This window comes from Macaca thibetana, chromosome 9 (assembly GCF_024542745.1).
Source record: "Macaca thibetana thibetana isolate TM-01 chromosome 9, ASM2454274v1, whole genome shotgun sequence".
NCBI classification, from domain to species: Eukaryota; Metazoa; Chordata; class Mammalia; order Primates; family Cercopithecidae; genus Macaca; species Macaca thibetana.
This window is the reverse complement of record NC_065586.1, coordinates 100,148,119-100,175,352: the sequence shown is the minus strand read 5'-3', so window position 1 is coordinate 100,175,352 and position 27,234 is coordinate 100,148,119. Positions and strand designations below refer to the sequence as shown.

Here is a 27,234-nt window from a genome sequence, read left to right as displayed (position 1 = left end):
TTTTGAGGGAGATCCGAGAGTTGCTGCAACCTTACCCACAGCGTCAACCATTCTACTCTGAGCCTCTCTCCTTGAATCAATACTCTGAATGTCAAGTTGAAAGGAACAGAAAGAATCAAATATTCAGACCAAATCAATCAGGCACCACACACTATTTAGCACACAGGGTATCAATTAAATGATACTGGAAAAAAAATGTCTACTGCCTGAGGTATTCATTTTTTAAGTCAATAAACTGAAAATTTCAAAGGAGAAAGTGTTATGAAAATGTTCCTTCCCAATCCCTCTTCAAATAAATCATTAAATACACTGGGCAACATTATACTGTCATTTTTATCATAACAATATAAACAATTTTTATCATCATCCTGAATATTACTTTATAAAGATATATATTTTAAAAGGCTTTCAAAACATTTTTCAACCCAGCATTTGAGAATAAAGCATTAAGAGTTTTGTATACAGTAACACATTCGTGTAATAAGTGTATGAATTTACAACCATACATAACATGTATATATATATGTATATATATTTATATGAAAAACAAACTTGACCAGAAGTTAAGGCTACCTACAAAGTTGTCCAAGTAAATTATGCTTGTCAAAACAATTACAAAATTAAAATCACACATGCATTTTTAAATCATCTAAATCACTGACAAAACAAAGTTCATCCAAAGTTTTCAAATTAACTGCAAGAAAGTGCTACAGACATTTACATTTTCTAAATATGAATCAGGGTTCCCACAAAGTTACATTTAAATTTTTTACCAGCCTCAAAAGGAATATAACTAAAAACAAACTTTGACAATTTGGTACCTAGCACTCTTAAGAGAGAATAGGTTGAAAATGGCAGGCAGCAAGCATCATTTACAAATGTGCTGTCTCACACAGCGAAGTACAGTTTATAATACTGTCTGGCCTGACACGTGGTTGAAATTCTAAGCCTCAAAAGGGACTAGGAGTGAACATTTCATTAATAATTATACACATCAGCAACCACATGATAAAGGCTTCAGGCTTTTCCCACTCAAATCAAAGTGAATGATTTAAACATGGAACAAAATAAAACCAAGACATAAGTAGCCTCATTTCAAAATAAGGAAAAGTAATTTCTGACATGTGCCTAAATATTTAAACTTTTAAAAAAGTATTTTGAGCAAATGCCTCTTTTAAGATTAATTTCCAAAGATATATTTATAAATAAAACTCACAGCCTGCGGGCCTCTGACAGAGTTTTGAACAGAATTAGCTAAGATGGAGAGAAATCATTTAACCAGCTCAGGTATTATTTTAGAAAATAAACAGAGACAGCTAAACCTACACTGCCTAAGTTTCATGAGTTTTACATTTCCAATTTGCAATCTAAAAGCTACCTCTTTTTTTCATCTTTCCAAACTTTGTATATGAAAATTTCTATCAAATGGTAAGAGAAGCAAAAATTCCAAAAGAACCATGTTTAATTCTAAGGATGTTTTTGTCCTTGTTGATCAAAGAGAAAATCCTACTTACGACTTGACTGAAATGTAGTGTTTCAGGCACTATCTTAAGAACATTAGCACCCTCGATTATTAGCTCATGCCTAAAGAGGTCATTCGTTTTGACAAATCACTGAAATAATTTTTCTCTTTTAAAAGAGGTTGTTCCTATTTAAAGAAAAAATATATTCATTTACTGAGTCAATAGCATATTTGAGCAAACCATAGCTTTTTTATGAGAGCTGATCCACCAAAAGAAAATTATCCCAATGCTCTACAGCAGAGCTTCAACTACAGAATTTAGGCATCAATGAGAAGTTACGTCAGGTAAAAGGAATTTATTAATACTTAGTGATGTAACAGTTTTTCTTAAATAACTTTAAACATTATTTCTCCAACAGTTTTCAGGTAGCAGTGTCTAAAGAACATAATTTTTAAGAAGAATATACAAAGTCACCTTAGTCACCAAGATGCTACTTTGCCAACATGGCCTAGCATCTGTCTTAGTTTGTTTTCCCTTCATCTTTGCTTTTTTTTTTTTTAAAAAAAAAAAAAAAAAAAAAAAAAGGAAAACACCTAGAAGGTGAGGCAGGTGATTGTCTTCGTGAGCTATCTGACAGAGAGTGTGGCAGAAGATGAGAACAGAATGACACACTGAAAGAGCCAAACCCACGCACAGAATGTTTCCCATTGTTATGATCCGGTGGAATGCAAGCTGGGAATAGGATAAAATTTGGAAATCCGGCTCTGTGTTGATGGGTTAAGGCATTCAGACTCCCCAGTCATTTTAAAGAATACTTCCTGTTCCTGTAGTTTCCTGGCAAACTCTTCTTCCAGTGTCTTAAAAAGAAAGGGAAAAATAAATTGTTATGTGCTGGTATTACATATAGAATTTATGCTGACAGTCCAGATAAAACTGCTTGTCCAAAAACATTATTTGTGTATTATCCTCAAGAAGACATGTCTGCTCAATTTTTTAAGATCATAAGCTTTGCAGAGCCCTATGTGCAAGTCCAGCTCAGTCACATAAATGGACAATTTGGGTCCATTACTTACCTTCACTATATTAGAGAACCATTTAATTCCTCAATTCCTCTGCTGTAAAAATAGGGATAATTTGCTATGTGAAGTCTAAATGTGATAATGATGTACTTCCACATACTATGCACTCTAATATACGGTACCTATTATTAACTATTATCTGTTTCTCCCACATGGCACTTACCCTGCCTGCTTGTTATTTGAGTTGCGAAGCGCCTGTCTTTTCTTTCACACTACGCTGTAAGATAAGCTGTTTAAAGGCACAATCTAAACCAGAATCATTTTAACCCCCATAATACAGAGCAAAGGTAAGCGCTTGAGAAATACAAGAGGCACCGTTGTGATGTGAATGTCTGTGCTCCCCAAATCCATATAAAAACCTAATCCCTAATGTGCGGCATTATGCACAGAAGGTGGGACCTCTGAGAGGTGATGAGGTCATGAGGTGGAGCCCTCCAAATGGGTAAGTGCCTTCATGAAGGGCTAAAGAGAGCTGTTATTCTGCCGTGTGAGGACACAGTGAGAAGTCGGCAGTCTGGAACCCTCACCACAGCGTGACCGTGTTGGCACCCTGGTCTCAGACTCCCCAGCCTCCAGTTTATGGCATTTTGTTATAGGTATCAATGACTTTGTGGAGACGTGATTCAGGGATAAGTGGTGCTGTAGAGGTACAAAGCACAGGAAAAGAAGGAAGGATATAGGAGGGGTTCTCAAAAGAGGTGGAACATGAGCTTAGTGCTGAAGGAAAGATAAGAATTTGATAGGCAATATGGGAAAGGCATGCCAGACAGAGCTGAAACACAGCACAAAGGCAGGAAGCTGAGGAGCTGGTGTGAGGACTGGTCATTATACCCAAGGCTGGAACATGGACTGGGAACAAAGTGGCTAGTGGGAGAGGAAGCCAGAAAGGGTGACTGTAACTCAGGTGTGGCACTATGAAGGCTTCACAGTCAAACTGAATCATTAATTTACATTTTACTCTGATGGAACTGAAGATTTCTCAACATCACTATGACAGTGTCAAGAGATGTTCTTGAGGATAAATCCTCTGGTGATGGTAGGCGAGTGGGAAGAAAGGAAAGGGAATTAGAAACTACAAGGCCCATTAGGCCATTCCTGAACAATTTAAGCAAGCACCAGGATAGCAGTGAGAAAGAAAGGAGACATGTTACGAAAAACAGTCCAAATTAATTGGCATCTGATTGAATGAAGGGTGTGACAGAAATGAAAAATAATTCTGGTTTCTAGCGTAGATGTCAGTGAAGAGAACAGGAATGTAGAAAAGAACATCTGGCGGTGAGCAGCCTGCAGTGAACGGGGAAAGGTGAGATGGAGATGAAGGAACATCTGGTGGTGAGCAGCCTGCAGCGAGCGGGGAAAGGTGAGACGGAGATGAAGGAAAAGGATGCTGAGTTTGGTTTTCTCTCTACTGAGTTTATAATCCGTAGTCAACATTGACAGGTATGTAGTCATCTGTACAATGTGCCAGGAACTGTTCTAGAAACTGGGTACATATCAATAAACGAAGCGATCATGGCGTGCTTTTAAGGAGTTTATATTCTCAGTCACAAGAGGGGACAATAAACAAATGGGTCTGGTGGTGATGAATTGTTACAAAGAAAAACAAAGAAAGGAGAGCAGATACAGAACGTCTGAGGTTGAGTATAGGTGCTACTGAGATTCAGTGACCAAAAAAAGGAACCACAAGGCCTAGGTGAAATGAGGAGGAACAGAACATCCTGATGGAAAAAGGGCACTTAGTGCTCAAACTGATAATAAAAACAAGAAACAATAATAGCAATAGCAATCATTCACTGAACCATTACTATAGCTCAGGCACTAGATAACTGCTGTATAAACGACACCAAATAGGTAGGTAGTATATTCTCATTTTACAAATTAGGAAAACTAGGCCTAGAAATGGAAAGTGAGAAAATTAATCAGTAAATGTCAGTGCTGAGATCTGAACCCACATCTGTATGACTTCACAATTCGTGCTCTATACAACCGCTACCATTTAAGTTTTGGAGTTGTCTATATGCAACAGTTGAAGCCATGACTAGCAATAAAATCATCCAGGTAAAGACTGTTCTTTACCAAAGGGGCAAAACTGAGAAATGTCTACATTTCCGGAGACAAAAGGGGATAAAGAACACAGAGAATGAGCAGAGCTGTGTCACAAAAGCCAAGTGAGAGGAGAATTTTAAGAAACAAGACTTTTAATGAGAACAGTTAGATAAGGTCATAGAATTTGATTATTAGCAACTCACTTGTGACCACTGTCAACAAGTTCAACTGGGGTGTTTGAGGCAGATGTTAGGCCGCAAGGAGGTAAAGGAGATTTGTCACCGTTTACAATTCTGTACTTTTTGAATTCTAAACTACATGAATACACTACCTATTCAAAAATTTTAACAATAAATAAAATTTAAATTAAAAAGCCACACTATGGGCCGGGCATGGTGGCTCAGGCCTGTAATCCCAGCACCTCGAGAGGCCGGAGTGGGTGGATCATGCAAGGTTAGGAGTTCGAGACCAGCCTGGCCAACATGGCGAAGCCCCGTCTCTACTGAAAATATAAAAATTAGCCAGGTGTGGTGGTGGATGCCTGTAATCCCAAAAACCTAGGGGGTTGAGGCAGGGGAACTGCTTGAACCCAGGAGGTGGAGGTTGCAGTGAGCCGAGATCGCGCCACTGCACTCTAGCCTGGGCGACAGAGTGAGACTCTGTCTAAACAAACAAACAAAAAGCCACACTATGAACTCATTTAGTCATTTCACTTCCGTTGGCACATAGCTAAATACATATTTCCTTGACTGACTGACTGATTGGATGGATGGAAGAAAGGAATGGTGGAAATGTATAGTAGGCAGGAAGCACCCCCCAAAACAAAGTTTAAGTTTGAGTAGCAATGGGTCAGAGATCATATAGTGATAGCAAAAACTCAGGTGACATGGTTAGCCGGTAAGATCAGGTGAATAGGGTGTCAAGTACAAACAAGGGAAAGGAGGCAGACAGAGAAGACACCATCCCTATTTTACCAGATTTCAAATTTACACAGAATACCAGGGCCTTATAATATGGCTGCGGTTGACCTGTTCAGACTCAGCTGTCATCGCTTCCTTCCTTCCTTTTCTTCCTCCCTAATGACTACACACCGGCACACACCCCCTCTTATACTCTAATGATACAGAACGATCTGCAATTCTCTGTACACTTCCTTTTCACTCATTCTCTTCTCTCTACTCAAATCATCCCATTCCACTCCAATCAGCCCCATCCGCTCAGCAAGTTCTTACTCATCCTTCAAGACTCACTTGGCTTGTAAGGCATCTCTTCTTGAAGACCTTCCCTGACTTACCCAGGCAGATTTAAGCTCTCTTCCTCCTCTCTTATACATTCTGTTCCTTTCCCCTGTGTCCTGTACTTACCTCCTTCAGAGCAATGACCCTACCAATTTATAACTGCTTGTCACTAGATTCCAAACATTCTGGGGACAGAAACTTCGTCTTTTCATCTCTATGCTTCCTGCCCCTGACACTGTACCTGATACACAGTAGGTAACGAGCCAATAGCTGGGTAGACGGACGAGTACACACATACCATTTTAATTAAAGCTTTTATTTACCTTTTTCCTAGGTCTCAATTTCTCTCTCCACTCCTTTAATTCTTGGCTATGTTCCTCATCTAACTCTTTCAGTTTCTGAGTCTCATGCTCAACCAACAAGTGGCATTTTTCATTCTGAAAATAAAGTTGGGATTTTAAAAAATTTCAGATCAACTAAGCAATTTTTCACAAATACAATTACCTTCCAAAATAATAAATTGCTCATCAAATATTATGCTATTACTGAGATTCAAGTTTTTCTCTATAAAAACCAAGGGCCATGAATTAGGAAATGAATCACAGCTTCATTTTTACAAGTTTATAAGCTAGAACTATTACATACCATATAAAAAGAACTTAAAAAGAACTAGCTTGAGCTTTTGTTTTTCCTTTCAAGAAGATCTGCTCATAAAACTGACAATTCAGAAGGCAGCTTGCATACATTTTACCCGTGAGTACAGAATGTGGGATCTGGTACTAACGGGTTGGCCTAATAGATCTATTGCTCTAACAGATCTATTGGCCTATTAGGACAATCTATTAGGATCTGTTCTACTGTAGTAAATAAAGCAAATATATATATACCCACATTTATACACGACTCTGAAATCTTAAACATTTTAGATGGGCTGTACACTCTATGTAAAGTCCTAAATCAGCCCTCTCTCAAGTAACCTTTAAATTTCCTAGGAGAAAAATTCCCATATATTTAACTTATTGCTTATGTCAAAAACCTAGAAGAAAATAAACTATTCCCTCTAAAAGGAAAAGAAATTTTAAATTTAGAATCTGACAAAAAATTCAGAATATGACAACAAAACTGTCTACATCATTTTGAAACTCTCCACATCTTCACGCAAAATATACTAAAAACCATACTCAATACTGCTTTTGAAAGACTCAATTTCTTAGGTTACAATTTAGCTTCATGTTTACATTAATCATGGTTATATATAATCTACACAAGCACCTATGATACTAAACTGATCTTCATTTGGATCTGTACAGAAACAGAACCTCTCAACCCCAGCATGTTCGTAAGTGTGGTGCAGTTGACTTTGGCTAGCTACCGTTCTCTCAAAAGCAGCCACTTGTGCTGCCGCATCCTATGGGCTTTGCTGTCAGCTTCTGTATCTGACCTGCAGCTGATGCAGTTCGCGGACATTGGCTTCACATTGCAACTGAAGATCCCGCATTTGATTCTCATGTTTTTGATGCTGAGCCATTCTCTCATTTTTCTGCCTCTTTTCTTCTTGTGCAGCAAACTATAAATAAGAAAAAAAGATAAATTATAGTTTAGAAGCATGTGATTTCTATATATTCTGAAGATATAAAGGAATTTAACAAAATAAGGCACAATAAACTGAAACTACAGGTAATAATATGCTGAGACTCAAACCTGGAGCCCACATCACAGCTTCAGGGGGGAGCAGGAACTTCTGATTAAAACCTTGATCCTTCTATCTGCTTAGTGACCTGAGTTAATTTGTGTGTGTGACCGTGACTACAGAAGTATCACAGTGAGGTCATATATCTTGACTTGAAAAGTTGTCCAAGTCATCTCATTCCCAGGGCTGGTCTTAGGACCCGTGTAGCTCAGGAGCTGGTATGGGGTATAGGAGGAAGGGCTTCGCTCTCTGTGACCACCATCCTGGGGAAGACTAATTGGTATATGCCACATATCTATAGCCCCAGACCTCAGAGTTAAAGTGAACATCAACAAGCCTAAGGTGGCTCTAATTGTTTAGAAAGAAAGGAATTTCATAGCACTTCTAATGGTCATTCAAAACTTTAAAACCTAAAAGAGGACAGACTAATTTGCATATTTACCTGTTTAATTTTATCACGGTCCTGATCTGGTGTGGCTGTCGAGTTAATTCTCAAACTTTTCTTAAACATGGCCATTCGAGTCTTGGCTTCACTGCGCTGAATCTTGGGCAGTCTTGCTCTTTCTTGAGTCTGTCTGTTTTTCAATTCCTCAATAAGTCGCTGATTGTAACGCTGCATTTGCTCTGTTTCCTATGAAAGTTTTAAATAGAATCCAGTGACATAGAAACAATAGTCAGTACCGACACACATACTCAAATATGTCATTTTGTTGTTGTTGTTTCCTATAATTACCCCTTTCCTTGTTGCAGTGACCAGCAAAATAGTAGGCACAAAATAACTTGTAAGAAGTTAGGCCACATCTGGTGGCTCACACCTGTAATCCCAGCACTTTGGGAGGCTGACACAGGAGGATCACTTGAGCCTAGGAGTTTGAGACCAGCCTGTGCAACACAGTGAGACCCTGTCTCCACACACAAAATTTTTTTTTAATTAGCAGGGTGTGGTGGTACATGAATGCACTCGGGAGTCTGGGAGGAGGATCCCTTGAACCCAGGAGTTCAAGGTTAAGTGAGCTATGATTGAGCGACACTGCATTCCAGCCCAGGTGACAGAGCAAGACTCTGTCTCAAAAGAATAAAAAGAAAAGAAAGTTATTAGTGATAAGAGTCTTATATTGAAACTCTTTTAATAAGCACAAGGAGTCCATACTTCAAGATACTTTAACCACAAATGGAGCCAAAATAGCTACCTTTGAGAGCCAAGATGAAGATTACAATGTGTAAAACGTCTTTAAGCATTTTAATTAGTTACTTTCCTTATAATTTGTAGAAAAGAAATTTGCAATCATGATCAAGATACAATTAATTACTCCAAACTTCATCCAAGAAATTGTAGGATAAAAGACAAAAAGGAGGCCGGGCGTGGTGGCTCACGCCTGTAATCCCAGCACTTTTGGAGGCCAAGGTGGGCAGATCATGAGGTCAGGAGATCGAGACCATCCTGGCTAACAGTGAAACTCCATCTCAATTAAAAAAATACAAAAAAAATTAGCCAGGTGTGGTGGCGGGCGCCTGTAGTCCCAGCTACTCGGGAGGCTGAGGTAGGAGAATGGCGTGAACCTGGGAGGCGGAGCTTGCAGTAAGCCAAGTTCATGCCACTGCACTCCAGCCTGGGCGACAGAGTGAGACTCCATCTCAAAAAAAAAAAAAAAAAAGACAGAAAGGACATCTAAAATTCATTGTCTAAGAAAAGTAAGTTTCAAAACTAAACAGCTTTGCAAATTTTAAAACGAACAAAAAAATGAAGAAATTTTCCTTTCATTAACCTTCTCGTGGCGCTTAAGTAGCTGATGTCTTTGCATGAAATATTGATCTTTAAGCTGCTGTTTGAGCAGCTGGTGTTTTTCTTGTAAGTGTCGTTCTTCGAGCTCCCAAATTGCAGCTTCTCGAGCTAGAAGACAGCAGTTTTCAAAATGTCACTTTGCTCTTTTTACTAATGTACTTTGCTCTTCATTTTAATATTTACATAAAAGTATTCTAAATACACTAACTTGTACACACATATTGACATTCTGAGCTGTAAGTGCAATTTTAACCAACGTAAGGCAATATCTATCACCTCTTTCCATTCTGTTCTAATGTCGTATAAACAGAGAATGTCCTACCCTGAACACCAAAATTCTATTTAATCATCTTAATAAGAAAGAAAAAAAAATCTAAGCTAATTTGTTAGGGAAAATAAGTACTTTAAATCCCATTCTAACATGAGACCATTAGGTATACTAACAACTATAAGGCATAATGAGTACACGAAATTATTCAGATATATTTCCAGCATCATCAGGGCAAGAAGAAATTTTAAAGGTTATATGTTTACGTTCACTGCTACTGTCATAAGGAATTCTACATTTTGCAGTATTTTTTAAAAAGTTACCTCTCATGAGCTGTTGCTTGTTATTCAGGCACTCTCTCTCAATATTAGCTAACTCTGCCTTCTGCTGCTGGATGATCTTTTTCAGAGAGCCATCTAATTCTTGCTGTTGTTTCTGAACAAACTCTTGTTCCTATTAAAAAGTTAATTGTCAGTTAACAAGTATCTAATGAACTAAACATCCATTTATCTATATGACTGTATATATTAGTGGTTAACAAGAGTTCCAAACCAAGTTTGCAAAGTTAGCTGGATTTTAAAATCACCAACATTATATAGTACAAATGTATTTAGTCATCCAATTCAGTCTAAGAAAAAAGCATTAGAATACATAATATTATAAACTCACTATGAATGATACATACAGAATAAGCATATAGCCCACTCATAATTAAAGTGCCCTATTAGACTAGCATCTTTGAGAGAACAATAAATTTGCAGCTTCTAAAACTGATTACTCATTCCACTATGGTATGACTAAAACAAGGATAAATAAGAAATGCCCTTTAGATGCCGGGTGTGGTGGCTCATGCCTGTAATCCCAGCACTTTGGGAGGCCAACACAGGTGGTTTTCTTGAGGTCAGGGGTTCAAGACCAGCCTGGCCAACGTGGTGAAACCCCATCTCTACTAAGCATACAAAAATTAGCCAGGTATGGTAGCACACGCCTGTAATCCCAGCTATGAGGGAGGCTGAGGCAGGAGAACTGCTTGAATCTAGAGGGCGGAGGTGGCAGTAAGCTGAGATCATGCCACTGCATTCCAACCTGGGTGACAGAGCGAGACTCCATCTCAAAAAAAAAAGAAAAAAAGAAAAAGAAAAGAAATGTCCTCTAGGAAGAAAGGCAATTAAGAGCTAATAGGTAGAACAGATACCAGAATTTGGGGAACTAAGGAGGAAGAATTTTAGGAGATAAATTTTAGGAAGAAATACCATGGCTATCCTAACAGAAGAAGATAGTTTCTGTATCTACAGCATGTGCCTAAAAAGAAGAACAATAGTTTGAGAAATTAATGAGAAGTAATGCATTGCTAGAGAAACGCAAACTGGGAATAGGAAAGTGAGTTACATACTATAAATCTATCAAGAAAATGTGTATAATCATAGAATTCATAAACATGTTTGGGATTCACTAATTCATTCAACAAATATTTACTGAGTACACACTATATACCCAAATGTGAAATTTCTGCTTTAGAAAAACATTCTTCGATTATTGTGTAAAAAAAAGAAATGTTAAAGTGACTGATGGTCTTTCTGCTAGAATTGTACATTTACAGAAGAAAAGGAGTAACATCCAAATTGAAGAAATGTAAATTTGGATCTGTCCATCCCTCTCTTGGCAGTTACAGCAGGTGGTGACTGACTCAAGGAGTATTCAATCAATTTTCGTGTGGATTTAGAATTTAGAATTGAAGCAGAATTTCACTTGCAATCCCCCTGCTTGCACATCCTTGAGAAGATCAAAACCTAATATGCATTTTGGAACTATTCTTGAGGCCTTAGAGTCTGATGGGATCTGGCTCACTGCCAGGCAGCTCCTCAATGCACAGAGAGTCTCACTCCGCTCCTCAGGATGGCTGCCTTGCTACCATCCTGAATCTCTGGAGGTGACATAGTTCATGCCAGAGAGTGAACTAATTTGGTGTCGTAAATGCTGCTGTCTCATCTGCATCATCATTTGTATTTTAGCATAAATACATACATAGTAGCAGAAAGAAAAGACTAATGAATGCCTCTATAAAATACAACTACCAACTTGGCTACAATCACCTGTAAAACTTTATCATTAAGGCAATTACCATTGAAAACATTTTCAATGAATATTTAAATTCAACTATCTAGAATAAAGGCTTCTGAGTTTTATTTAAAGAAATATGAAATCTCCAAGCCTATCTTTTAAGTTATGACAAAGTTGTTCAAGCTTTTCTTTTCCCTAGTAACTATTTGTAACAAAATTAAATTGTTTCTCTAATTTCAATTGTAAAATTTCTATATACAAACTTGTTCAATAAACAACGTAACCTGCAAAAATATCAAAGAGTTTTCTTTTGTTGAACATTTTTATCATTGGTTTACATACAGGATTAAAAAAAAATCTGTGTAGACAGAAACAATGGGTCTAAATTAACTAGCATAAATATAAATCTTACATTTAGGCACAAAAAAATTGAACGCAAAAGTAAAGGATGGGGTGAATAAATAATTATGGGAAAATAAAAAAGGTAAATATAAGCCAGTGCCACTAAAACAGTAAATGTAATTTCTCATCTATGCAATTTTCGTTCATATTACTGTATTTATGTCTAAATTAAACAAGGTAAGAGTTCAATTCAAAGAAAACCTTTTTTAAGCACTTAGTAAATGGTGGGCACTATATTACTTAGAAGGTTCCTAAAATCAATGAAAGACAGTTCTGCCTTCAAGGAGCTTCCACTCAGTTGGTCCCAAGTATCAACAGTCTTGATCTCAGTCCACATAAAGAGTAGTGGGTCTCTTCCCTTGGTATCACATTTTTAAAAGCTCAAAAGTAAACCACAGAAAACTCAAAGCTGGGAATAAAGGGTTCAGAAACCATGCCTCACAATGACTGCCTGAAAGAACCAGAGAAGTGTTCCTAAAGCAGCTACTCATACAGGGTAAAGAAGAGCTATGACTGTTCTATATACTGAAGCAGGCAGAACTAGCACTGTGTGGCTCCAGAAGTAAGATAGGGATCAACAGGTAAAAATCAAGATAGGCAGATGTAAGTCCAATGCATACAAGTCCTAACAATTAGAATTAGCAAAGAATGCAGCTGCCTTACAGAGCTATAGACTTGAAAAATTAAGCAGAATCTGGATAACTATGTAGTCAGATACTGTATAAAGGATTTTTTATATTAAAGCTAAAAATTATCTGAAAAGGTCCCTTACACACTAATCAATGTATTTCATTACCTCAAAACAAACATGTTAATGTTATTACACATTTACTAAATTTCCTAACTTCAAAAACCAAATACAGTAACATTCACAATGGAAATTATAATTAGAAATTACTTCCAGGTACAAAAAGAGCACTCACATTTCAAAAAGATTACACAAACTACATTCACCTTAAAAAAATAAAACAGATGGACTTAATCACTTGGATTAACAAATAAAAGACAACAACAAAAGAACCTAAACTATTAAGGCCAAAAATCATTTTTTAAAGTAAACACATAAATTGTAAAATGAGTGCCCTTTAAAAGTACAAGTTTAAATTTGGATAAACAATTTTATCATATTAATCAGATAACTATAAACATTAAAAATACAACTTTGGGGTCTAGAAAACTGTAAGAAAGGGTTATGATATATTGGGCTATTTGTATAGAATTTGATCATTTTAAATGAAAAGAAAGGCTAAAAATGGTAATGATCAGAAAAGTGATCGTAATTCATAATTTCTCCCCCTCCTTTTAAAAATCAGTGTTTTACTTACTCTCTTAGAAAACTGTAAAAAGAGTCAAACAGCTGCCAATAATAAAAAACAAGTCTAATTTCAGCAGAGGAAAAAAGGAGGGGTTGAAATCAAGCTGTATTCTATCTACTCCTGTTGTATATATCAAACATCACAAACAAAAATTACAGTGTTAAATGAGCTAGTTATTTCCCTATGGAAACTGCAAGAAAGAATACAGCTTGGAATTTTAGACTTAACTTAAAACTACAATAAGGAGAATAGCAACTCACTATTCATTATTGACTACTTGAATAAATGGAAAATAGAGTTAAATGGAATGAAAATCACTATTTTTAATATGGCTTTTCTGACCATATCCATAATTAAAACATCTACATAAACTATATGCAATCAAAATGTCACTTCACACGAAAATAAAAATCTAATCACAGCATTCAATTTCTCACATGTGCAAAGCTTATACTACTGAGAGGATATTTTATTTTCTTGAAAAATATGAACATCCCAAATTAGAATTTGTGGCGGGGTAGACAGAACACTGTGTTAAAAGTGCTCTAGTTCCAGCTCTACTGTTAATCTCTTATGTGACTTGAGGCAGATCACAGTCTTCTGTGCCTCAATTTCTTCATCTGTAAAATGGTTATGTGACTCCATCCCTATATTAGGGTGGTGGCAATGAGAATCAAATGTGAAAATTCTGAAGAATACTGTACTCTAAAGTCAGGTTATTGCTACTATTGTCATTACAAACATTATCATGTATCAATCATCTAGATTTTGGCAAATGAAGCCAACAATGAAAAAGCACATGTGAAAAGGCAGGTAAAACAGGAGAAGCCATCCTCCCACAGGCACGTGGGACTTACGTCCTGCATTTGGGCGTTGAAGACTGCACATGATGACAACTGAAAAGACTGAATCATGACCTGAGCAACACCCTGTGGATCAGAATAGAATGCACCTCCCAGGTAAGAATATATCTGAATTACTTTTTGTAAACAAAAAGAATAATTATACAAATGTTCAGTTTCTTGAGGCCTAGAACAAGTCACTTAATAGAGGAACCTTTTTCTCATCTGTAAAATGAAGGATTTGAACTAGATCAGTGGTTTCCAAACTCTAGTGTGTTGCTCTTGTTTTTTAAGCAAGTAGAACCTCCTTTTGTAAAACTCACCCCAAAAATATCCCAGTTTACAAAACAGCAAAAGTGATGCTGCTTGAATTGAAGCAGAAGCAGGGGCTCACAGCCCAGAGTACCTGCCTTCTTAGGGACTCCCAGAGTTGCTTCTCAAAAGTTCCTGTCAGTATAGTTTGAAAACCACTGGACTTAAATGATCAAATATGTTCTAGCTGCATGACTGTATGACCATTACTTACGAATTTTCAAAAAAAGTTTGAAATAGACTGTAAAGTTATAAAGCTTTTGTACCTTCGCTTAAAGCAGTAGACAGAAATACTTTAAAAATCTGTTAGATTACTAAATTCCTCATTAGATTTACTGAAGGAATTTATGATTACTTTCAGCTCTACTGAGAAAATACTGGCCTATTCCCAAAATTATACGAATAATTACCAACAAAGTCTTATTAAAACATAGTATTCATTCAACACTAATTCTCAGTTTCGACTTTAGAATTTGATATATGGCCTTTTGGAATTAATAAAATCTGTATTCCTTTACAAGGCAAAAATCATATTATTCTAATCTGGTTTGAAAACCAAATTAACCAAAAGTACATGTGTGGCCAGCAAGGACTTCCTCTTCACTTGGTAACAAGACATGGCCAAGAACCACTGAGTCAAGCTGATGAGAGTTTAAGTTGCAGCACGAGTAGGTAGCTTAAATATGAGAGGCAGTATGGTGCAGTGAATCTGTGTGTGAAACACGTACCCACACTTATCTGGATGAGAATCCTGGCTCTACCATTACCCAGGTGTGTGACCTTTGCAGGGTCACTCAGCCTTCCTGTGCTTTAGTTCCCTCAACTGTAAAATGGGGGTAATAAGACTACCTCAAGGGTAATTAACTCAGATTAAATAAGTTCATACACATAGAGCATTTAGAACAATGCCTGACACATAGTAAATGGTGCGTTTGCTATTAACTACCTTAAACTAGGAATCCCCACACCACGCCAAGACAAAATGTTTCAACAGCTCATGGCAAGAAAAAAACAAAAGCAAACTAAATTTATTCAGACAAGCTAGATTTAAGTTTTAAATTCTAAGATTATATTTTCCTTATTTTTCATGGTGTTAAAAATATTCTCTCCTTTGAAATGATGGTGACAAGTAAATGGCAGTTTTAAAACATCTTTACTTAGCAAAATTTAAAAAAAAATTTTTTAATGGCAGCCCATGTCACAGTCCCCAGTGGTTTTTATTGTTTCTATGTTTCTTTTTATGGGTCTATAAAATCCACAAGTCTAGGAACCACTTGTTAAACCACATAAAACGACATTAAAAAGCTAATCCAAAGGAACAAGTAATACATGATGCACATCTCTTCTTCCTTTCACTGACTTATGTAATGGAAAATTGAGCTCATTTATCCTTGCCTCCAGGCTTAGGATAAATTTAATCAGAAGATTTATCTTCCTTCATATAAAAGACTTATGAGAGATAATTCTAGAAAATTCTGTTAAAAATACTAATTTATCTCATTTTGTAAAGAATTCACCCGGCCAAGGGCGGTGGCTCACGCTTGTAATCCCAGCACTTTAGGAGGCCAAGGTGGGCAGATCACGAGGTCAAGAGATCAAGACCATCCTGACCAACATGGTGAAACCCCGTCTCTACTAAAAATACAAAAAATTAGCTGGGCATGGTGGCGCACGCCTGTAAGTCCCAGCTACTCGGGAAGTTGAGGCAGGAGAATCGCTTGAACCCAGGAGGTGGAGGTTGCAGTGAGCTGAGATCGCACCACTGCACCCAGCCTGGAGACAGAGCGAGACTCCGACTTGGAAAAAAAAAAAAAAAAAGAATTCACCCATCTTATGACAAGGCTCAACTTTATCATAACCTAGATCAGGCTGCTTTAAACTATATATATGTAAAAAATAGTCTACTTGTTTAACTGCTTGATTCTGAACCAAAAAGAAAAACAAGGTACTTAATATTTAAAATCTGGTCTTAAAGTTGCGTATGTTGTCACGCTTAAAAGTAATAAATGTTTGAACTACCATTTAAAGTTACCATTTGCTATTTTTCTTCTAACTGAACTTTATAGAAATAATAGCGTTTTAATGGGCATAGTTTTTGTAAGCACAAAGCTTATATACCATCCTCTATTTTTATGTCCTAAAAGTTTTCTATCAAACATGGGCATTACTACTTAAAACTATAAGCTCCCATCAAGATTAAAATCCAATAACAGTGTATTATACATTCATATACTTGTTTATTTCATCTGGAGTCAACTTTCCAAACATTCTACTTAATTTCATATTAGCAACTTAAATGTCACCATTAGTATGAATTTAGTATTAAATAAAGAGGATTCCAGGAGTTTTTGAATGGGGAGAAGTCAACATCATATAATAATAACACTTAAAATTTACCCTTTCAACCATGGTTTATCAAGCTGTGAGAAAATGGTGCTTTCTGTTTTTAGTAGCATTAAGCTGCTGCTGTTACCTGAGCATGCTGGCTTTGTGCAAGCTCCTCTTTCCTGCGTTTCATGAGCTCTTTTCTCAGCTCTTTGGGTGCTTTCTCCACTTCATTTATAACCTACAGTGTATAAGCATGCAGGAGGTGGGGAAATAATACTTTCTCCACAGCAAGCATTTATGAGAGCAGATAAGCTACAAGTCAAATATTAAAGTTGTTAAAAAGTTCCTTTCAACATGCATTAGCATAGGTGTTAGTCTGGTGAAAAAGAATGAAAGAATAGAACATGCATAATCTCAGTGCAGAAAGGGACATTACACCACACAAAGGTTAATTAGTTGCTAAATATCCCTATACATCATTCTCTCTCTTAAAGGTCCAAAGACAATCAGCGAAGAATTACTTGCAGCACTGATGCTGAACTAAAGGGATAAACTCAACTGACCTTGTTGAAAGATCATAAAATTACAAATGTACCTACTGACATAGTTGGAAATATTGAACATAAGGAAAGCTAATGCCATTTATAAAAGTGCAAAATTTCATAATTGGCTTGATCATGATAAAGAAACAATGCTAAATAAAGTTTACTTAATGAGGCCAAAAAGAAAAAAGGAAAGCAAGTCTTAGAACACACAAACGAGAAATAAATGGATACTAAGGTTTTTCATAAGCACACCATTTTATACATGGTGTGGTAAAAATGAATGTATCTGAATAGGATTAGGATAACATTCCCCTTTGCTGACAAGTTAAGCCAAGCCTGTCAACTTAAAAATTGGTAATATGAGTACTCTTAAAAGTAAGTTTAGTAAGCTATGATTTATTATAGCAGATAAAATATAGAATGAAGTATATTTCAGAGCTCCTTCTTTTAATCATTTTGAAATCCTAGAAGTATATTCCATCTAACAATAGATCTGTAATCCAACTATGAAAAACAATCATGTGTTTACAAGTAGAAGCACCAAAAGAAACCAGATTCCAAATCACCACATGCTATTGATGGTCCGTGAAAGAGACTGATTTTGATTTAACATCGTGTATTTAAAATTTCCCATCAGTAATCCCTCATGAAACCAAATCACCATTAAAAGGAAGAGACTCCCCAAATGCAAGAAGTTTAGCAATAAGGAAAAAAAATACATAATGTAATTATTTAAAATATGCATATCATGATCTCAAACATGTTCAGCGGCTGAAACCCTCCTACCTCCCAAACAAAAACAATAACTGAGACTTTATATCTAGGATTAAACCATGTATTTATCTGTAAAATTTTTAAAATTTAATTGATATAAAGAATATCTCAAAAACTATTTGTGAGAAAATTAACATGCAGCCCCAGTAATGTCATACCTAACAGTATATACAGCAATTCTACATAAAACATAAGAAATAGTAATAATAGTGATCTTTAGAAATGGAAGCCACATCAAACAAAATTACATATCATTTCATTCATCTTTATCTAAAGAAATCATAAAATCACTGTATTAATGTTTGACTCTATCCTTTTCAAAGCAAATCCTTAAGATTCAGTAATATGACATTCAATTTTCTTCTCAATTTAAATGTTAAAGTCAATGAATCTGGGTATTTGAGATGTATAACAAAAGTGAAAATGCATTTATTAGTTTGGCTGAGGTTTCTGTTTGTTCCAACCCTAATAAAGTTGATCATAATCATTGCCTCTGGTGTCTTTTATATCATGAAAAGGCAAATTATCTTCCTATACTGAAGATGTTAATAAATCATAAAATTATCTTGGAAAATTACCTACATGTAAAGTTCTTTTAGTTTTAATTTGGGACAAAAAGAGATGCTAATATGTAAACCTTCCTTCTGAAGCAATGACAATCTGTTATACTGCAGACAGATTCTATAACAAAATGAAACAGTTTCAGGAAACAATGAAAAAACTCAATCTAATCAAATGACTTTACAGATATGTTCCACTTCTAGTTCTTCAAAGTACCTCACAATTTGAGGGTTATAGGTAGCATGTCAAATTTCAGGTTATTCAGCTTTTGTTTGGCACAATATCCATGAAAGGCAATGAAGCTAATCAACAAACAAAATTGTTAAAAGTATGAATTAAAGATGACAACTTATAAATAATAAAATGAACTACTGCTGCCACTGGCAAACACAACATAGTAAGTTTTCTAAAAAATACTTTTGTATAAGGACTTAAATGTGTTGCATTAAGGACAATGGTAGACTGGAAAATGGATTAAACTCAATTTGAAGACTTGATTCAAGTTTTAGCTGGACATTTAGGGGTAGTCTGTGAACAGGTCACTAAAACCTCTCTTACTCCAGTTTTCTTGGCAGTAAAATGGGAATAATGACTGACCTTATTACAACTCTATATGACTGCTGAGAAGACCAAATGAAAGAATGAATGAGTGCTATTTAACTATCAAGTATTATTAGTATTCCTAATTCCTTAGATAGTCTTAAAACAATTAAAAAAAAAGCTTTAGTAATTAAAAACAGTGGTGTACACTTACCTCCTTCTTTCGGTTCTTCAGCATATTCTGAAATTTGGACAACTCTTTCTCTTGTTCTCCTTTAATGCGTTTGGCCTCATCTCGCAAGCGATTTGTGTGCTCTTGTTCCAGGCGTTCGATAGTCTGTTTCTGCTGTTTTTCTAGATTCTCAATTTCCTGGTCATATTGTCGCTTTTTACTCTGTAAAACAATACAGCTCAAGATGATAATTTTTCCATCACTCATATTAACTCCTTATAGTAAAGATGTTTCCTAAGAGAACACAACTAGTATTTAAATTTAGTAATGTGCTATAACCTTTACAATAAAAAGTCAAATGCAGTAAAATATGTTATGAAAATTCTCAAAAAAATGAGTTCATTTTTTTCTAATATGGAAAATTTTTTTCTATTTTATTTATTTATTAGACAGGGTCTCATTCTGTCACCCGGGCTGGAGTGCAGTTGCACAATCACAGTTGACTGCAGCCTCGGCCTCTTGGGCTCAAACAATCCTCCTGCTTCAGCCTCCCAAGTAGCTTGGACTACAGGTGCATGCCATCATGACCAGCTTATCTTTTTATTTATTTATTTATTTATTTCGGAGAGATGGGGCTATTACTATGTTGCCTAGGTTGGTCTTAAACTTCTGGGCTCAAGTAATCCTCCTGCCTTGGCCTCCCAAAATACTGGTATTACAGGCATGAACCACTGTGCCTGGTCTTTTTTTTTTTTTTCTTTTCCTTTTCTGTTTTTTGTTTGTTTTCTTTTCTTTTTGAGACAGGATCTCCCTCTGTCACCCAGGCTGGAGTGCAGTGGCGCAATCTCTGCTCACTACAACCTCTGCCTCCCAGATTCAAATGATTCTCATGCCTCAGCCTCCTGAGTAGATGGAATTACAGGCATGTGACACCCTCCCTAGCTACGTTTTCTGTATTTTTAGTAGAGACAGGGTTTTACCATGTTTGCCAGGCTGGTCTCGAACTCCTGGCCTCAAGTGATCTGCCCACGTCGGCCTCCCAAAGTGCCAGGATTACAGGTGTAAGGCACTGAGCCCGACCCAAAATTTGTTTTCTATTATACTAGTAGAATGTTCAAAGTTTTTAGATTATCCAGAAGAATAGCCAATTGTTGTGAAGTAGTAAAGCAAATTAGAAAAATTTCAATATTTATCCAATAAAATTTTTGATAAATCAAAGGGCTTATTTGAAGTCTACTTTAATAAAATACTATTAATAACATCACTATTATTTAATAATAAGATTACTTGTCATTTTCAGATTTACTCTTCCACATTAAGATTCTTACAATAAATATCTTATTCTATTGGAATAGATCTTTTGGAATTATAAATCTACGCTTTCAACAAGACTCCTGTTTATATAATACTCAGTAACACTGTTTTTGAATACAGGTATAGTTACTTATTTGTAATGTATATTTTCTTTTTTAAAAAACTGAAAAGTAAAACATTTTAGAAAGTATGGTGGGGTAGAAATACAGATTTTATAAGGTTTTAGAAAACAATATAAGTACTATAAAAATACTCAATGAGAACAAAAGTTCATTATTTTCTTAGGAAATCTCAGTTATGATCCAGTTCATGTAATCAACAATCCACAGTTCACACACACAAAAGTTTTTTTTTTTTTTTTGAGACGGAGTCCCACTCTGTCGCCCAGGATGGAGTGCAGTGGTGCGATCTCGGCTCACTGCAAGCTCCGCCTCCCGGGTTCACGCCATTCTCCTGCCTCAGCCCCCCAAGTAGCTGGGACTACAGGCGCCCGCCACCTCACCTGGCTAATTACACAAAACAATCTTTATCAATTAAAATTACAAGTCAACACAAGGACTATATTCAAAACATGAGTACTATAACATTTCAAATGATACTTTTTCTAACCTACATTAAGGCAGATAGTCAACATAAATTACAAAAATTTTATATTACATTATTAATTCCTTTTCCAACTTTGGACACAAGGCAAAAACTGAAGGACTCAGTGACAGCTACCTGGGACTAGTAAGCACTATTTCCTCTAGCAGCAGGAAAGAGAGATGTGCAGGCTTAACTGTAGAAGCCAGAGAATAAAGCACATTTTTAAAAAGCCCCTGAGGAGTCCTACTGCTCAGCTAGGTTTGAAGGCAACTGCTCTAAACTGGCTTAAAATCTTGGATTCCAAATCTGAAAGATCGAATTAGAGCACTGAAAAATTATCCAGCAATAGGCAAATCTAGGAACGTTGTTCACTGACTTCATGATTTTAAGTTTTCATGAGAGAAAAATAAAACATCACACCATAAACAGCTTGAGGTAGACTAGGACAGAAAATCCTTTCAAGAAAAAAGAATAAATCAATAAAAGGCATCCAGAACACCAAAACGATAAAAATGCCAGAAATAAATCACAAAGCTAGAGAAATCTGGCAATCAGAGAACAAGTTCTGTAACCTGTGTTGTTTTGTTTTTTTTTAATGCACTAAATGTCATTATTAACACAAAAGGGTATAAAATGGTATAAAAATCAGACTTTACCATCATTTCCTGCTCAAAGCGCCGGAAAATTTGTTCTCGTTGTTGCTGTAGTTTGCTATTGAGCTGTTGTTGGGCTCTTTGCTCTTCTTTCTGAAGAAATCTTAATTCCCGAAGTTCCTGACGTCTGACAAAATTTAATGGTGATGACAGAGAAGACAGCAAAAATTACACCTCTGAAATACTTTTTTTTTAAGCTCTAAAAATTGTCTTTCAAGTGCAACAATAGTAAAAGAATAATAAAAAATTAGCCAGTAATTTACCTTTGTTTCTCTATTCTTCTGACTTTTCAGAGACTGAAAAGAAGTCACAAACCAGTTTTTATTACGTTGTTTCTCTACTCACCTAAGAAACCGCAATTCTTCAGTTTTGGAATCACTATCTGTAACTATCTTTGATGTTGTTACACTCACTTCTACACCATCAACAATAAATTTGCGTGTTTTCTTCAATGTTTTCTTTTGTCTTCTTGTTTCCTGAGAGAGATTTTATTTTAGTTAAGCTTTGTACAGGGAATACTGGAGATAGGAAACATTTTCTTCTTCTTTTAACATTTCTTTCTTTCTTAAGACAAAACAACTGAACAGCCAGGCAGACTACACATAGAAAGTATAAATATAAAGCAACAGACTCATCTGTGGAACCAGTTATAACACCTTAAATGTCATCTGACTTACACATGTCTTCACAGATGAAATCAAATTTTTTCAAAGCATGCATTTTCATCATGTTCACATATAGCTTTTATGACACATTATAATTAGGCACAAGTGATCATGAGCAATTCACATAATCAGTAGAACTTTCATATGTTCTCTTTTTTTCATCTTTTCACTTTGTAGTTTCTCAGATATCTCTGTTTTTTCACTGACAAAACAATTAAAAATGAGTTTGTGGGGCTCATCTCTTAAAAAAATCTAGATTGACAGGTTTGGGGGTAGCTGGAAATCTATTTTTTTTTAAAAAGCTCTCCAGTAATTTTTAAACACTGCCAGCACTGGGAATCAAAATCTACTTAATCAGTAACAATAATATCAACAGCCCCCCCCCTCCATCTCAAGGCCAGAGATACATGTATGATTTTAGGGTTACTACAAAGACAGTGCCTCCACTGCATCCCAAAAGTACCAGATTTGGCTGCTAGCTATGGCCTAAAATTCTTTATCAAGACTAAACTCTTCATTTCTCAATTGGTATCCAAAAACATTTAAATGCAAACAGAAATAACAGACATATAAGACTCCTACAAATACATTTTGGTAAACAAATTAAGTGTTCAGGGCAGATACTTACTGGGTTTTGATATAGAAGAAAGAGTTAGAAGGCAGAAGGAGCAAAAATGGAATGTGAAAATACTAAACTCAAAATGCATCCGATTTTTAAATATTTTCTCTTTAAATATTTCTCTTCTCTCTTTAAATATTTCTCTTTGGCACCTTCCAATCACCTTTCTGCATCCTCTCCTCTTACTGTTCTCTTCTCCAGGGTTCCAGGATCCTCTTCTTCCTGAGTCCAGGACTACAGTATCCTGCCCAGGACTCCTCTAAAATCTAAAGATGGCACACTCCAAAAAATACACCTACCTACACCTTAACCTCCAAACTTCACATTTCTTCAGCTCCTACTAAAAGTTCAATAATTAATATATCCTTCATTCTTATACAAGTTATTTGCATTTTAAAAAGAGGCTATTAAGTCAGTGAATGAATTTCAGAGTGGTGGTTACTTCAGTCAGTGAAAGAAAGTAAACTGAAAAAAGAAGAATACATGTAACCATTTGGGGCAGATGGGCAGACTGATCACTCATGCCCTGAAGATCCATCTAAGTCAGTTTTCCTAGGTTGTTCCTGCTTTTCTGTCTTCTCTTCTGCTACTATCAACCCAGAGGGTCAAAGAAGTATTTTCCAAGGTGTGGCCCATGGATCACCTGCATCAGAATTCTGTGGGATCTTTTGTTACAAATACTGATTCTTGGGACCCATTCCAGACTTCTACATAGCCCCTAGTAACTCCTAATCACACTAAGATTTGAGAATTACACTCAAAGCTCCACATGTTCTGGGCTGTAGTGTTTGTTTTGTTTTCCCCACAATGGTTCTCATGGCAGTAGCAATATCTGTGACTGCATGGGCCAATGGTAAATCAAGGATTGTTTATACCCTAAATGTGCTTAAAAAGAGATCATTCTTTCAATTTCTAATTCTCTCATATATTGTTAACTCTTGCTAATGTTGCATCTAGATATGTCCAATAAAAGAACCTAATCACACCAAGCAACCATATTATACTGTTTATCTGCATCAGATTTGCAAAAATAGGTAGATCCTACCACAAAATTTAAAGATTACATCCAGAATCTCCTTAGTTCTTTTAACTGCTTTCATAGGCTGTAAGAATTTATATGGTTAATACTACATTGATTTAATGCTGTTTTATTTTCAAGACATCAATTTCACATAAACTCTGAATTGAGAAAATGACAAAGGAAATTCCAAACAATGACTCATGCACACTTACTTGTAAAGATATTGATCCACTGTCTTTAGTTTTACTTAGGAAGCTAGAGATGGATAAATTCAAGTCAATGCTGCTAGTATCAGCAGTGGAACCAGTGCCTGAATCAGTATCATTTTCCTTTGGATTCTCAGATTCTGGTGGCAGAATAGTTTCAGTTTTTGATAAAGAACCTATTTCTTCTTTATTTTCTCCACCGTCAGAGTTGATATTAATACTGGGTATTAGAACGAGCTGAGGTTCACTGGGCTGTGAAACTGCAGTGACTTGAGGCTCTGTTTTAATTGACACTGGAATTTCTTTTTTCTCTTTATCTATCTGAGTAGTGACTTTAGAAGCATCCTGGACTTCACTTACTAAAGCCTTTTGGTCAGTATCAGCTACCACACTTCTGACCTCCATTTCTTCAGTGACACTTGACTCAGTAATTGCTTCAACTTCAGTTGTTCCTGGTTCCTCACTGATGTCCATTATGTTCTCTGAACTGTTTATTACCTGTTCCTTATTTTTACCTTCTTCTATTTCATTCATTTCAACTATTTCTTTAATAGGAACTTCCTTAGTACCACCAGCCTCAGGACCCACCATGGGCTTATCAATTAATTTCTGGCCTACTTCGACCACTTCTTTCCCATCATTACTCTGCGTATCCTCAGCACTCTCTTCATCTGCTTTCTGAGCCACATCTGCTGCCTCATATGTTCCTATCACATCACTTATATTGCTGATCACATCTTTTTGAGTTTTGTCGTCTTCCCCCAATTTCTCTTGGGTGTCTTCCTTTGGAAGCCCAACTTCACTATCAATTGCCTGAATATTTGCCTCTTTTTCTCCAGTCTCTTGAGAAACTAAATCTACTGTTGGCAAAATAGTATCTTTAATTTCTTCAGATTTTGTAAGCCTATTTTCAAACATCTGTTGCTTTTCCTGATCCTTTTCTTCCTCAGATTTCAGATTATGTCCAATATCTGTTTCTAAGGTTATCATTATATTATTCTCTTTTCCTTCACTGACTGAATTAATGTCCACAGTTTCTTGGTCTTCTGTGTCAGGCAGATTTTCAAGCTTGGGCCTCTTCTCCTCTCTCTCATTCTCCTTGATTACTGCTGTTCTGTCATAGAGTTCAGTCATTGCTTCTAACTGATCATCAGTAACATGTTCACTAACATCCTCCACAGCCTTTTCAGGTTCATCAGTGGTGGGTTTTTCATTAAGAATTTTGCTGTTGAGTTTATCTTCAGAGTTATTACGTTCTGTTTTTTCTGAGACAGATTCCAAAATACAAGCATTTTGTGAAAGTTTATCTTCTTCAGAGCTGGCAATACTAAGGTCAGAAGATGCACGTTTACTTGCAGGTATTGGCTAAAAAAGATTTAATATATTTTTAGTGTTAAAACATGACCCTAAGAGTGACCAAAACAATGTTTACAGACATACAATGATTTAAGATCTTTATTCAGTGAATGTTGCTGAATTTAAAGAATTAACAATTCTTCTCATAAGAAATATAACAAAAATGGGCCAGGCGCAGTGTCGCACACCTGTAATCCCAGCACTTTGGGAGACCGAGGAGAGCGGATCACTTGAGGTCAGAAGTTCGAGACTAGCCCAGCCAACATGGTGAAACCCCATCTCTACTAAAAATACAAAAATTAGCTGGACATGGTGGCACACGCCTGTAGTCCCAGCTACTCAGGAGGCTGAGGCAAGAGAATCACTTGAAACCGGGAGGCAGCAGTTGTGGTGACCACTGCACTCCAACCTGGGTGACACAGCGAGGCTCCATCTCAAAAAAAAAAAAAGGAAATGTAACAAAAATGTGCAGCAAGGAGCAACCTTGCTACTAATCTTCAGGTCTAAATTTAAAGATTTTGTATTGCCACCCATCAATCCTTACATACAGGTACAACTACACCTCAAAACCCAACTCTAAAAATTAACTAAATGAAATTTCTTTCCTAAATACTGACCAGAGAATTTTCTGTTTCCTCCTCTTCATCTTCCTCTTTGCCATCTTCAACTTCTTCTGTTACTTCAGCCTTTGCCTCTGCAATCAATTCTCGGATGGGTTTGTTGGAATCAACAGTAACAAAAGGATGCTGTTGAACATTAAAAACAGCATACTCAACAACTGGAATACTACTAAACTAAGTTTCAAACACACACAACACACATTCTTATGTGGTAAAATTACGAACATGTGGGCGGGAAAACGACAGACAACTTCAGATAATGCTACATCTGAGAAAGAAAGAGGGGAGGGGGCTTGAGCCAAAGCAGGGACTGCCTAGAACTGGATCTGTACATTTTTAAGAATCTGAAGCAAATTTGTCAAAAATGATAAGAATTGTTATATCTGGGTAGTAGGTACATGTACCTTCTGTATGTTTGAAAATTTCATTATCAAAAATTTTAACTGAAATTTAAAGCAAACTTCAGGTCACTAAATTATTACTTCCTTTTTTTTTTTTTTTGAGACAGAGTCTCACTCTATCACTCAGGCTAGAGTACGGTGGCACGATTTTGGCTGACTGCAATCTCCATCTTCCAGGTTCAAGCAATTCTCCTGCCTCAGCCTCCCAAGTAGGTAAGATTACAGGCATGCACTACCATGCCCAGCTGATTTTTGTATTTTTAGTAGAGACAGGGTTTCACTATATTGGCCAGGCTGGTCTGGAACTCGTGACCTCAGGTGATCCACCCGCCTCAGCCTCCCAAAGTGCTGGGATTACAGGCATGAGCCACTAA

At 36.4% G+C, this 27,234-nt stretch overlaps 3 protein-coding genes across 4 annotated transcripts in view; all 3 read right to left on the bottom strand.

The window, feature by feature from the left end:
- GSTO1 (glutathione S-transferase omega 1) overlaps nt 1–27,234 on the bottom strand; it is a 584,823-nt gene that overhangs the window by 247,663 nt on the left and 309,926 nt on the right. The gene's annotated exons all lie outside the window — the stretch shown is intronic.
- SFR1 (SWI5 dependent homologous recombination repair protein 1) overlaps nt 1–27,234 on the bottom strand; it is a 296,645-nt gene that overhangs the window by 101,890 nt on the left and 167,521 nt on the right. The window lies entirely within an intron of this gene.
- SLK (STE20 like kinase) overlaps nt 316–27,234 on the bottom strand; it is a 59,543-nt gene continuing 32,624 nt past the window's right edge. The window contains exons 8-19 of one of the 2 annotated variants that reach the window (XM_050804897.1): nt 26,457–26,585; nt 24,490–25,848; nt 22,318–22,448; nt 21,976–22,099; nt 19,463–19,642; nt 16,974–17,066; nt 9,891–10,020; nt 9,283–9,407; nt 7,959–8,147; nt 7,268–7,393; nt 6,150–6,263; nt 316–2,320 (exon numbers count right to left, since the gene is read on the bottom strand). In XM_050804897.1, coding sequence (XP_050660854.1) covers nt 2,174–2,320; nt 6,150–6,263; nt 7,268–7,393; nt 7,959–8,147; nt 9,283–9,407; nt 9,891–10,020; nt 16,974–17,066; nt 19,463–19,642; nt 21,976–22,099; nt 22,318–22,448; nt 24,490–25,848; nt 26,457–26,585 — 2,847 coding nt within the window. In that variant the 3' untranslated portion in view covers nt 316–2,173. The remainder of the gene's footprint in view (nt 2,321–6,149; nt 6,264–7,267; nt 7,394–7,958; nt 8,148–9,282; nt 9,408–9,890; nt 10,021–16,973; nt 17,067–19,462; nt 19,643–21,975; nt 22,100–22,317; nt 22,449–24,489; nt 25,849–26,456; nt 26,586–27,234) is intronic. The other variant, XM_050804898.1, reaches the window with a different exon arrangement.